The sequence below is a fragment of the Coturnix japonica genome, chromosome Z, assembly GCF_001577835.2.
Source record: "Coturnix japonica isolate 7356 chromosome Z, Coturnix japonica 2.1, whole genome shotgun sequence".
Classification (NCBI taxonomy): domain Eukaryota; kingdom Metazoa; phylum Chordata; class Aves; order Galliformes; family Phasianidae; genus Coturnix; species Coturnix japonica.
Window position 1 is genome coordinate 54,177,052 of NC_029547.1, and position 13,575 is coordinate 54,190,626.

The following is a 13,575-nucleotide window of genomic DNA, read 5'->3' on the forward strand; positions in this document are numbered from 1 at the left end:
TTTGGAGACAGTGGGTTATACACTGAAGCACGCTGGAAAACTTTTAAAGATGTATTTGTGTGTGTGTGTTGTTTTTAATGAATTGCATGGTCATGCAGGTTTGCTCTGAACTCATCAGTGACTTTCTTCTTTCTTCCCAGGTGGCTCGAGTATTCTATTACCTTTGCGTAATTGCACTGCAATATGTTGCACCATTGGTAATGCTCCTTCACACAACTCTGCTTTTGAAAACACTAGGTAGGCAAAACTTGATGGACAAATCTGTTCTGTACAGGACGTCTATGTTTTCAAGTTGCTATAGAGAATTAGAATTTATGAGTACTTGTAATACAGAAATATGTTGTTGTTTCCTGTCATTTATAACATACTGATGTACAATTTGTAAGTTATATTCTTACCTTGCTGCTTATGACATCTGACAGTGATATGCTAATTTGATTGCTTTATTTCTGAGAAATTGTACAACAAGTGAAGCTTTTTATTTCTATTTAAATATCTGTATATTTGAAGTATTTTAAATGGGCTGTATAGAGCAGTGTTGATACAATCTTTATCTACTATTTGATTTTTTTTTTTTCCCAGTTCCTCAATTTTCAGTGGGTTATTGAAAAGAAATTGAGATAGAAGGTTCATTTCACTTACAGGAGACATGATATCACTGTTTTTTTTTCCTTCCTGATGAGGGATGTCTTTCACAGTCTGCCATGCAATAATGGCATTCTTTTTGCAAAATGTCTGCAGAGAGAGAGGCTTCATTAGGCTGCAATTCATCTCATCCTGAAGCAGACATCTATATCTAATGAGGTTAATCTTACTGGGTAGTGGCAAGTCCCAGGGCCACCGTTTCACATGTAGATGTTAGTATGTCAAAAAGTAGGATGAATCCTACCCTGATGGGTTGCTAGTATTATCAGGAAGCCATGAGGATGAAAATAGATAGTATTTACTAAGTTATAAATGTGTGTGTGTGTTTAAAAAAATATATAAAAAATACAGTGTTTAGAATGAAGAGAACTTAATTCCCTAAAAATCTATTACTTTTTTTATTTCAACAGGTAATTATTCTTGGGGCATCTACCCTGAACTGAATTCTAACACTCCAGTAGAAAACAGTTTGCTTCCCAATTCAGCTTCTTCTGAATCTCTACCAGCTGATGGAAAGATGAAAGTAACCGTAGTACAAATAACAATGGCTTTGGGAAGCCTAAAGAATATTTTCACTCCTCTCCTGTTTCGGGGACTCCTGTCGTTCCTTACCTGGTGGGTTGCTGCTTGCCTCTTTTCTACAAGCCTTTTTGGGCTTTTCTATCACCAGTACCTGACTGTGGCATGAACAGATCAACTGATAAGTTTGAAGTCAAAATCTAGATACAAACCCAGGTACCCAAGAGGAGGTGAAGAAAAAAAAGAAGAAGAAAGATATTTATGAAGAGAAAACATATCATATTTTTTAAACTCTTCCTCTGTGTTCTCAGGGTGAATATTCTTAAAATGCTTAAAATCACAACTGGGTTTGTTAGTTTTGTTACCCAAATGGTAGGTAACTAATTCAATTATAGTGGTGGGACTGATATTATGTGGCAGGCATTGGTGTGCATGTTGAAATGTTACAACTTCAGAGAATCTTGGTTTCCATAAAGAGGAAGTCGCCTTCAACGCTTAAAGAATCAGCAGTCAGTAACTGAACTGTGGAGTAGGTACTGGTCATGCTGATGGCGGCTACCTGTTGAGTAAAATATTGAAACTGAGCCATACAATGGACAGAAAAAGGGGATTTTAAAAAGTTCTGTTGGATAATTTTTGATCACTTTTCACCATGAAAAATGAAATAATCCAACAGGACAAAAGCAATGCTGTATATTACAGTAAGGAAAGTTGTATAAAATTTCAGTTTAACATGAGAGAAGTGTATGGACCTGGCAGGTATTGCTGCCTAAATATTATGCAGGAATGCTTGCACAGTGAAAGGGGAGTTATTAAAAAAAAAAAAAAATTAAAAAAAAAACAACAAAGAACAACTATATATATATATATATATATATAATTTCAGTCCCTAAGTCATTTTGAAGTAATGGCCATCTGTATTGGTGCTAATTTTGATCCACAGATTTCATTCGGATCTTTTAAAGTTTTTCTTTTTAGATGATAGATAAATTCCATTGAATTCACAGAATAATATAATTAGACTAGTGATGCCAATCAAACATTTCAAAACAATACAATTTAATCCTGCTGACTGAGAGTGTATGTATCTGTGATGTACATATATATATTATATATGAAATATATAATATATATGAAGTTATAAAATATGGAATCTTTATTTTAAATTACTGAATGTATATTACAGGGCCATGGGAGAGGGATATATATGTATCTAGTAATTTCAAGAACCCATTTGAAATGAAAATTAAATTTTTTTGAAAGTTCAGTTGAAAGGGCTATTTGTTTTTGGTGCCTCTACAAAGGTACTTAGCTATACTAAAGAACTTAGGCTGTTCTGCAAGAAGAGATCTGCTTCATCTCTTAGTCTTGAAGTTTCCGCTCTGTCAGATCATTTCCTTTAACCAGTCTAATTTCTGTTAGCTTGGCCATGCAGTAACAACTAGTATCTCTTGGCTTCAAGAATAAACTTTCTGTGTAGTGAAAGAGTTGCTGTAAGGAGGAACAGGCTTTAACTTCACAACTTTTCCTTAACTGGAGGGATAGAGCCCACATATCAAGCCATTGAGAAACAACGAGTGATGAAGCTTTGGATATTTTGCGTGATGGGATAACAGGAGTAACTATTCATATGCAGTAGCTTTTTTTAAAAGAAAAGTTAATATTACACTGCAGAGTTCAGTGCTTCTTTGACTAATATTGGCTATTTTTATGTTATTGTTCTTTTTTTTTTTTTTCCTCATGACTTTGTGTGCCACTTTAGCATATAACCAGCATTTCTAAATGAAAGAGCTTAACAAATATTAAATGTGTTGCAAACTTACCACATGGGAAAACAAACTGCCAGTGAATGCAGAAAATTCAGAGTTTACACTGGTGACAAACTGTCTTGCTTTGTCAAATACCTTTTAAGCATTTAGTAATACTAGAAGAAGATCAATGTACACCAGCTAGTACCTACTGCATGTGTCTGGGATGTCTTGAGAACACCTTGCATGATTTGACTGCTTTCATTGCAGTGTAATACGTCAGTGCTACTGGTGCTGTAAGCTTTGTCTGTTTTTTTGTTGTTGTTTTTTTTTTTTTTCACACCAGCTTTCCCTGACTAACAAGGACAAAGATTCATCTGTGTAAATTGAACTACAGTAATTTAATTCATAGACTCAGGTCTTGAAATATTCCTGGGATTTGTATTTAGATGAATAGAATGAGAAATTATAACAGGTCCAGTAATACTGGATCCAGTTTCTGTTAATTCAAGATATTTCATTAGTATAAGAATAATGCAAGCTTCTAAGTCATAGGTAGTATCCACCTTTAATGTTTCAGTCATGAAAATGCTAAAACAATGAACTGCAAATTGATTCTGATTGTAAACTTGACCCAAAAAGCTCACTGCATGAGATTGTTGCAGTTGAAGGACAGGAGTAAGCTTCAGATACTGAAGACGACTTCAAAATAATGCTAAGTAACTGTTTCCTTTGGCATAGCATGTATTCTTGAAAGCCCACAGGTAGAAATTGAAGGATGGTTACATAATACTGACTTCAGGAAAGGATTATGTGTAGCTCAGCTTTGCAGAGCTTTTGATGAGGAATCACACTGTCTTATGTCTCAGATACCATACTGTTCACAGTGAAATATGCACTGTATGATGCTAGCATTAAGATCAGTGCTTCTGGTTGTTGCTATTCTGTTGTTCCATGGAGTGGGGAGGATGACCCTCTGGTCAGCAGTTTGATCTGAATAGGAGGCGGTTTTCTTTGGTTTCATTTAATCCTTACATGAGGCTTACTAAAAACTATAATATAGCAATAAACATCTTCGAACTCTTAGGTGATGGTGAAATGGGAGGAAGTAAATTGCTGTGGTTGCGAGCAACACATTTTATAACTGCCTGATATGATATGCTCAGAAGTGACTTTTAGAATAAAATATCAGCCTTGATAGTTCTGACTTCCATGTGTATTATGTAAACTAAGTAGTATCTGCTCACTTGTTCAGGATGTCCTTTTAAAACAGCAGCTGGCAAATGCTTCCCCCCTACACCACCATCCCCAGAGAGCTTTATTGGCACTTTGTGAGGAAAAAGCAGCTTTGCAGAAATGAAAAAACAGGTAAAACAAGACTGAATAGCTTGTAGTTTTTATTTAGTATTCTTGTTTTTTTCTTCACTACCTACTTCATTTTTGAGAGGGTTCAGAAGGAAAGATGCCTTTGATGAAGTCCAGATCTACCATTATCACTCTGGTAATGTGAGTTGTTGGCCTGGAATTTTTTCTTTTTTTCTTCTGTCCACAACTTTTTCCTTACATTAACTATGAAGAACAGACCTGGCTGGATTAGTTAATATTTGTATTTTGATTTTTGTTTTGTTATGGCTTGGAATTAATTGATCATTGCAGGATTCGTTCTTGTGAATAATTCAAGTGACACCAAAGTCCAGCTGGAATGTGAACAGAGACTAAAACTCTTTTTCTATTGCAATTGTCCCTTTAGACAAAGTTAGAATAATACTAAATCCATGTCTTCCAGCAAGATTCAGGATAGTCCAAATGTAACACCTGGGCTAGAGAAGTTGAGTAGAAAGAGGAGGTGGGACTGTAACAAGCCTGCTTTTCCACTTTGCAGGCAGTATTCTCAGGCAGCGCTTGACCTTCAGTGATAATCTGAGAGACTCTGGGATTTTCCAGGTGTTGAAGGAACTCTGGCAGTTTTTTTCTCTTCCTGTCTTCTCTTGCACGAGAAGCAAACACGAGAAATAAGTATTAAATCAGTACAGGAGAAGATCCTTGTACAGAAGGACATGCTTTAGAAAACACATTTTTATGGCAATTGTTCTTCATCTTCTTGCTACCCACAAATACTGGAAGATAAGTGGATAGAGATGTGTTCTTACCTGAACTGTAAAGTCATACTACAAAAGATGCCGTCAAGATACATCAGCTATGCAAGTAGGTAGCATAACTTTAATGTACAGATAGGTAGTTGTTACAGTTTTCAACTAACTTGAAAGGAGTGATTAAAATTATTATGCTGTACTGAAGTACAGCTAAATTCTAATAGAGGTCTTGGATTGAGTAGAAAATGTAAGAATATCTAATGTGAAACCGTGTAAGTCTTTTTGAAGGCTGTACAAGGTAAAATACTATGTGTGCTTTTATTCTCAAAGGATTGTTTTGGACATTGCCTTGAGTTGTTTCTCCCCCATTTCCTTCCCCCCCCCCCCCCCCCCCCCCCCCCCCCCCCCCCCCCCCCCCCCCCCAAAAAAAAAAAAAAAAAAGATTTTGAGTAGATTTGAAATGTTACACATTGTTTTGGCATATGACTCAATCTGTGCCACAGAAATTCACCCTACAGTTATTGTTATCCCTAGCAAGTAAGTAGAATGTTCTGACTGAAGAATTAAGTTCATAGTACAAATAGACAATCTTGAATGAAAACCAGGCCACACAAAATGGGGTTTTCTCGTGGAAAAGTCTTTGCACTGTGGCTAAGCAAGTTCTAATAGGGGAAGTCAATAGCAGGTCCCTAGGATCATAAATCATATAGTGGTGGTAAATGCTTATCATAATGACTAAGTAAGACTGTTATTTTCAGCATCTGCATTCCAAGTCTTAAATCCCAGATGATAAGAGCAGTCTGGTAGTTGTTCTAAAGAGCATGTAGGCAACACGTACCAAATGCCTGATCTAGTTAAGACAGCCAGGCTGGCAGTCTACTGCAGAGTGATTTTTGTGCAAGTTTTTCTGTAGAAGGGACTGCTATGCTTTATGGTGCGGGTAGTGCAAGTCCTGTATTGGTGGTGTATCTAACCTTCGCTCCCACTAATAGTCTGAAAGGATTTCTGCTCTGTGGGAGAGAGATCGTGACGCCAAGATATTATTCCAAGGCTGCTTTTACTGAAATCTGTATATGCTGCACTTAACGTTTTCAAGTCTCTCGCTGTGGACTGCCAGGAGAGTTAACGCTACACTGGACGCTTCATGCCAGTGTACATGTATTTTTATAACTTTGATTTTTGTGGCATTTTTAATGGAAATTATTTTTTAATCCTGTTACCATCAGTCATGTTTTAATTCTTTATTAATATCAGTGCCTGCAGCTAGAAGTAAAATACTTCTACACTCAACATTTTTTTTAAAACTTGATTTCCAGACTGGAGTGCTAGCAAGTGTGCAGTTTTATATTGGTTTCTGTAATCCACCTGTAAATATCAAACTATTTTCACCTGCTGTCAAAACATCAATCAAGACTAAAGGAGGAGGTTTGGATTTGCAGTATTCAGTAGCATTGTGTCCTTATGACTCTGCTATTAAAACAAGCAGACACAAAAGCACAGGCAAACAAAATGTAGATTTTAGAAGTAGCTTTTTATAAACTCCTTAGTAGTTTTTATTTTAGTGATGTGCTAAATATTTTTTAAAGCTTGTCTTAATATATCTTCGTAAAGTCAACTTTTTTTCTCTTTTCTTCTCTTCATTTTGTCTGTTCACAAAGGGAACTTTGCTTCCCTTCTATGCCCTAATTTTCCAGAATTAATTGTATTTTAGATTAAAAACAAGAAAAAAAAAACTTACTGTGTAACTGCAGTTCATACCTGTGTCACGATGTGCCAACAGTCTTTTGTTTTGGATGTCTTCAATCATTCTCTTGTCCCACCATTATCGTTCTTATGTGTTGTTAGTCCATGCGGTTTCCTAGAAAAAATCCACATGGGGAAAAAAGAAGTCTGTATAAGCAATGCTAGGGCACTTTGTGTAATGTTACAACTGTTGTATTTATGTGACTGAATACTAATGTAAACATACTATTAAATGATTTAAGCCTAAAAATTCCTATAAGATAGACTTGTTACAAATTACACAGGAAACACCCTCCAGGTTGTAAATATTTGACTTCAGCGTCTCTGTTGCTGGGTTCATGCATAAATTGTGTTTCTGTTTTGTCTTAAAGAGTATTTTCCTGTTTTTTTTAAGTGAAAAGCACATAGTACTGTATGATACTGAACAAATCTGAGAATAGAGGGTCTCCCCATCCACCATTTCAGAATTTGCCAAGTGGAAAAGACTCTTGTATTTTTAATGCAAATTTTAGTTTCCTATTACTGCTAGATTACTTCTAAACCATAGTTAGAGCTTTACAAAGTATTATGATTAGCATGCCTCATAGTGAAGGTGTTATGAAATGGATGTTGCGTTATATAGACCTCTTCTGACCAGTGTTGCATTGCCTGCTGTTTAAAAAACAAGTTCTCATTTCCTGTGTGCTTTTGGAGTTCATCAGGATATAGAAGCAGGAGGGTGCAATGCAAATTGGAAAAGCTGAGGAGATTTTGTATTTGGTGGATTGTTGGCACTTTATTTTTTCTCTTAAAGTCAGTGGGGATAATACTTAGGTGCAATTAATACAAATAATAAACAATCTAAAGAAATGTCATATTCTTTTCGTGCACCGTAGACTAAAGTGCCTAAACATGGGTGAGGTCTGTAGAAGACATGCATTAAACTTCTTGCATGTATCTTTGCGGTCATTGTGCTAAATAACAGGTCAGTCTTTGGAAAGAAATGCATGGACTGCTAGTCCTAAAAAAAGGGGATATGATAAAATAAATTCTTTCCATACAGCTTTTGGTATATAGAATGTCTGTATATTTACAGGTCATTATGCACTGGAGGCAAATAAGATTTTGAAGAAATCTTTTCCATTTTTGTTACTTTGGTGATATAATGTGACAACCCACATATGCACATTCAGTTTTCTTGCTTTTCTGTGATTCAAGGAAAGAACTGGCACAACTTGGAAACAGTTGACTTTAGTAAAGTTTTGTAGTGGCACCCTTGGTACTGCTCATGCCCTACTTCTGCAGTTAGCTTTGACTTGGGTAAGTAGCTCTGCTTGAGAACAGAAAGACCACCCTGAATTTCACCACGTCTGTATGGTTTTGGGCTACAACAGAGGTGGATTGTGATGTGACTGGGACTGAGGAAAGAGGAGGCTCCAGTTATATGGGCCAATTTTTAGAATGCTTTTAGAGTAACTGAATAGCAAACTCATCTGTAGCTGTCAGCTACTTCCTTGCCTGTGAAAATGGTGAGCAGTGGTAAATCATCTGGTCTGACTGGGGAGCTTGGGCAGGGGGATGGGGGAAGAACACTGAGAAGCCTGCCTTTGAGTAAATTATCTCTAAACATGAAGTGCTTGTAAGCTGAAATGTTGTTATAGGTTTAAATCTACCAAAGGAAGCCTTCCTCCAAGGAAGCCTTATAAAACCATTTTGAGCTTTTAGCTCTGAGAAGTGGCTTTAGTAACCTGTGCTGTATGTAGAACACTGTAGGGGAACACTCGCTCCAGTAAGCATGCTAAACATTTCCTTACACTGTGTGTAAGAGATTGTTGCTTGTTATTTTACTGCAGAGCGTTAAGAAGCTGGTTTTGTCTTGTTTGTAAGTGTTAGCGTATACCAGGCAGATTTCTTTTCATGTAAAAGTAGTAAAAGATGGTTTGTTGTCTAGAAACCTAAAACCATTAACATCAATAAATGCTGTGAGTTGAAGCAAGATCATGCTTTATTATTCCTATAGTAATTCTGGTGAAATGCTATAATTTATATTTGTTTTTATAATGCACACGTCATTAAATTTGTGTTTATTAGTTACTAGTGGTAATACCACAGCAAATAAGAAGAAACTGTGATATCTGCTGTGTATTGAGTGCCCCATCAACTCGCCTTTGTAAAGCATTGGTCAGTGTGAGACATTCAGTGTCTACTACAGTTATGCTAACACAGTATTTAGCATCCCTACATGTACTCTGCATGTCTTTGCATTTGTGCACTGTAGAAGGATAAATTGTTTCTCAGTACTTACTCTAGGTTTAAAAAAGCTTACATTATTTTATATAGTATTTCCCATATCCAAAATAGGTCAATTACTGAAGCCAAAGATCAATAAATGTTTATTGTCTATCAGTGTGGGTTTTTTTCCTATTTTGTACATCCCACTTGTTGTTTTGTACATCTCTAGACTTGCCAAGTATGGTAACCAAACTTACCTGTTTCTCTACTGGCCTAAATTACCCTCTTAAGGAATACTTTAGTATATTGTTTCTCTCCTCATTGCTTGGGGTGCAGCAGAATAATTTTCCCCCACCTGCATAAATGCAGACTGCCATAATCATGTGAGCTGAGTTGCTTTTTACCCATGAAGAACTAATTGTGTCGTGATCATAACACTGAGAAGCATTAGGTCTGAAGTGGTGTTTTGCAACCCTGATGGGTTTTTGAAAATATTTTTGGAATATTGAACTTGGTTATGCACAAATTTTTGCTCCATTCACGCACACATTGCCACGCACTGAATGAATGATTCCCATCTGCTCAGGTGGTTGTTCTTCAGCAGCAAAACATCCTTGAGGAGATGGGTCTCCTCTGATCTGCTAGCAAAGTTGTACCAAAAAAAACCCACAAAGAAACTATAATGGGAAGTGTTGCTACCCAGCAATGGCCCATGGTCCCAAGGACAGATTTTGAGCAAGGACAATTTGTTATATTCTGCAAGAAACAAAATGCATTGTGCAGACTGAGCATGAAAGCTTCCCAAAGTCATAATGACAGCAACTTTGGAAAGGAGTGTAACTGGAAAAACTGGAATTGGGTTGGAGGTGGGGAGTACACGCTTGAAAATACACAGGTTGTCTGAGCTATGAGACCTCCTCCTGGAAAAGAGCAACACACTGCAGAGAGCAGGCTGAGTTAAAATCAAGGTTAGGAGGAATGTAATGAGCTGTGGTGGGATTTGTGTGTATGTTTAATTTGGTTTTATTTGTGCAAACTAAGAATGGCATTCTTAGCAATTTGGTATCTCCATACAGCCTGAAGCATCAGTTTCAATCCCTGGAGCTGCAGCAGAATAGATGTTTTGTCTGACATGTATAAACTCTTAATTGTTTTTATAGTCTGTAATTCCAGTTCACATAATGCATTGATTCTCATGTGCTGCTTGTAGTTATCAGTGAGCACCAAAGCAGCGTAGATGGTTCGCAAGGTTTACTCTAGGCGAGGTGTCTGTGCCTTATGAAGTCTGTTGTGTTTAACCTTCAAAATGCCTTTGGCTGGAGCCCAAATGGGTAATATAGGCTGTTAACTCCACAGCATCTTACCTGTGTGCACTACGGGTAAGATAAGTGCTGTAGCACTGTGGGGCATAGACTACCAAGCAGCTTCCTGGACGATCTGTCCTTCAAGAGAACAAGAGTTGTGCATGCTCTGCTCCGAGTTAGATCACAAAGAGTTTGCAAAGAAGTTACAATACCTGCCAGACTGTTGTGTGAAGAACAGCAGCTGGAACTCAGCGGAGGCAAGGAGATGGCTTTTGTGGAGCAATGTTCCTTCTCTCACCTTCGTAGGGGATGCAAAGGGCCATTTCCTCTCCCAAACCTAATGTATGGGCTATTTCATGTTAGTAGGAAGTAATTCATCATCCTGGCTCTGGAAGAGCTCTGCAATATTTCATGCTGCTTGTAAGACCTGAGTGCTCAAAGACATCTCTGGAACTCTGTTTGCTGAGGACCAACATTTTACTTTTCCCATGGTGTAGTTTTAATGGGTCTAGGGGCAAGGCTGCTTTGTTCATGGCATATGGGGCCGCAGGTCAATTCTGTTGCTCTTGAAAGCTGAAAGGAGAACACAGCATCCTTCCTTCTGAGTGATGAACCTGACAGGCTTATTTCTGTGACCTGGATAAATAAGTAAGTAGCATTTCTTTCCACCGGTTAGAATTGAGTGTGCTTTTTCAGTGAGTGTAGAGCTAGTGTGATTTATGTTTAAAGTAATTAAAAGCAAACAGGTTGTTGTTTTGATACACGTACCTGCTCTTTAATGAGCATGGCTGCCCTGTTGCTTCCCATTCATTTGGGTTATGTTGGTAGAAGGATTTAACTGCAAGTTTTGGTCCTGAAATCCATTTCTCTTCCTTGTCTAAGCCCATTCTGTTGCACCCCTACCATCTTTCTGCTATCAGCTCAGCCAGAAGGATGCAGTAGAAAATAGACATTTTGATCTGCCTATGAAAAGCACACAGGTGCTGCTGTGCACTTCAGGACAAGAAAAATCTTCATCAAGAAAGGTGAGAACTTTCAGTGTCAGAAGTCATAGGCTAAAATACTCAAAGGCAGAATAAAAACTGCGTAAGGGAGGGCAAAAGAGCAAGACAGGCCATGAACCAGCAGCTGAAAGCTGGTGCTAGGTAAATTAGAGCAGTAAACAGCGCACTTGTAGCAGTCACTAATTGCATCACAACCTGAAGGGGTCAGTTCTCCCCTGGGTTGTCTTCAGACGCCCTCTCTATAAGCTGCCTTAGGTAAAGAAGTCATTGCTCTTCATGCAAGGATTATCAGTGAATGGTAAAGGAAAAAGCAAATGACTTTTAGTTTTCTACTAGAGACTGGGATCTGGGGACTTCTGCATTGGCATTGTTATAGCTGGATGCCATGTGACTGAGAAGGAATGTGCATTTCTTTACCACATCTGAAATCTGGTCTACGTGTTGCCATGTGTATATTACGTTCTGTCTTTGTAGTAGGATAATGAATGTCCAATAGAAAACTTTATTGGGGATTCCTTTTCTAAAGGGTGCTGAATCTTCCTGGATGCCAAGAGCAGAGCAGAATGTTGCTCTTACAGCACTGGAAGCCTTCACTTGATCTTTCTGTTCCAAGGTTCCACCTTTATGACATAAAGTTTTCAGCAAAAAACAACAACTACAAAAATACTTTTCAGTACCAGCTGCCATTTGGTGTTGGATTGTTCTGAGATGCTTTTCTCCTGAGCTGTTGCAAGACAGATATTTCCTGGCTTTGTGTTTATGTATTTCTCTTCTCTCCTTGAGTATACTTGGCACTTTGGCTCATTTATTTAGTGGTTACTACTTTGTTCAGACCATTTCTCTACATCTATTTATTACCTTAAACTCAGAGTAACAGTAACTTGGGCCTGTTAGATACTGGTTGTGTTTTCTGTTCAAATAGGCTAACAGTAATGAGAATGCTGAAGCATTTTGTCCTTAGAGGAACACGTGCACACATATGTATAAATGACTAGCACGTATGTATTTGTATGCAGGTATGTGTTTTTACATACCATCCTGTTCCATACCCCTGCCTTAACAGCAAGATGCTCATCACAGCTCTTCTGCGTCGTGCTTTGGTTGGTGTGCACCTGCTTTGTACATATATTCTGGTTTGCTTAAAAAATTCTATGCCACATTTCCTCACAGGCCTTAGTAAATAGAAAGGTTAAGGCTTAATTTCCCATTGAAGCTGCAGACAGCTTTTAATTTCTCCTTCTGACAAAACAAAACCCACTTGAACTGACCAGGCATTTCCTGCTCATATAAAATGATCTTTCTTTATTTGCTTTCTAATTCCAACTTTACTTCTGCTTTGTTTCTTTTGATTGAAGAGCATAAAAGTGTACATACATATATATATGTGTGTATATATATATATATATATGTATATATTGCAAGCTCTTTGCTGTGAGGGGATCATTATGTCTGAGAAAATGACTGCAGTAAGCCTTTCACACAAAAACATTTTGTATACTTAATAAGAAATAAAGGTGTCAAAACACTGAACGAAATTTTGTCTGCCAGTGCTTGTGTGTTGCAAAGCATGTTCTGCTGTAGGAGATGGTGCAACTGGCAGAGACCAAACACATTTATTTACTGATGGTTTTGCCATTCTGTATCCAAATAAAAAGGCCATGTGGCTGCACTGCGTGATAAGAAAGTGTTGAGAATGCCAGAAAAAAATAATGAAAATATGGTAAGTATTGATATTCTGGTTTAACTCTGTGTCTGTAGGTGGCCTCTTGTCTTAGAGGCTGAGTGCAAAGTCTTGCCCATGGGGAGGAACAACCCCAGGAAGCTCTGCAGGGAAAGCCTTGGGATGCTGATGGATGCAGTAAGTTGAATGTGAACCAGCATTTGCCCTGACTGCTAAGAATGTTGACAGCATCTGGTCTGCCATTACGCAAAGTACTGCCTGTGCAGTGAGGCAGCTGGTCCTTGCCCTCTGTTCAGTGTAGAGTCCTGTCCTGTTCTTGGCTTCCCAGTATATGGGAAACTTAGACATACTGCAGAGAGTCCAACACTGGATGACCAAGACACTGTGGGGGCCTGTAGCAGCCTCTCAGAGGCTGAGAGCTGGGCTGAGGCTCGGGGATCTCATCGGTGTCCATAAATCCCTGAAGGAAGGATGCACAGAGGATGGATCCAGGGATTTTTTCAGTGGTGCCCAGTGCCTGGACCAGAGGCACTGTGAACAACCTGGAAAACAGGAGGTTCCATCTGATGATGGGGCAGCGCTTCTGCGCTGTGTAGGTCATGGAGCTCTGGCACAGGGACCCCCAGA

The 13,575-nt window shown here is 38.3% G+C and overlaps 1 protein-coding gene across 3 annotated transcripts in view; it reads left to right on the forward strand.

The window, feature by feature from the left end:
- LOC107306504 (transmembrane protein 161B) overlaps positions 1 to 12,797 on the forward strand; it is a 31,521-nt gene extending 18,724 nt beyond the window's left edge. For all 3 annotated transcript variants that reach the window (XM_032441235.1, XM_015849742.2, XM_015849741.2), the window contains 2 exons: positions 141 to 237; positions 1,056 to 12,797. In XM_032441235.1, the coding sequence (XP_032297126.1) occupies positions 141 to 237; positions 1,056 to 1,333 (375 nt within the window). In that variant the 3' untranslated portion in view covers positions 1,334 to 12,797. The remainder of the gene's footprint in view (positions 1 to 140; positions 238 to 1,055) is intronic.
- Positions 12,798 to 13,575: the final 778 nt, after the last annotated feature.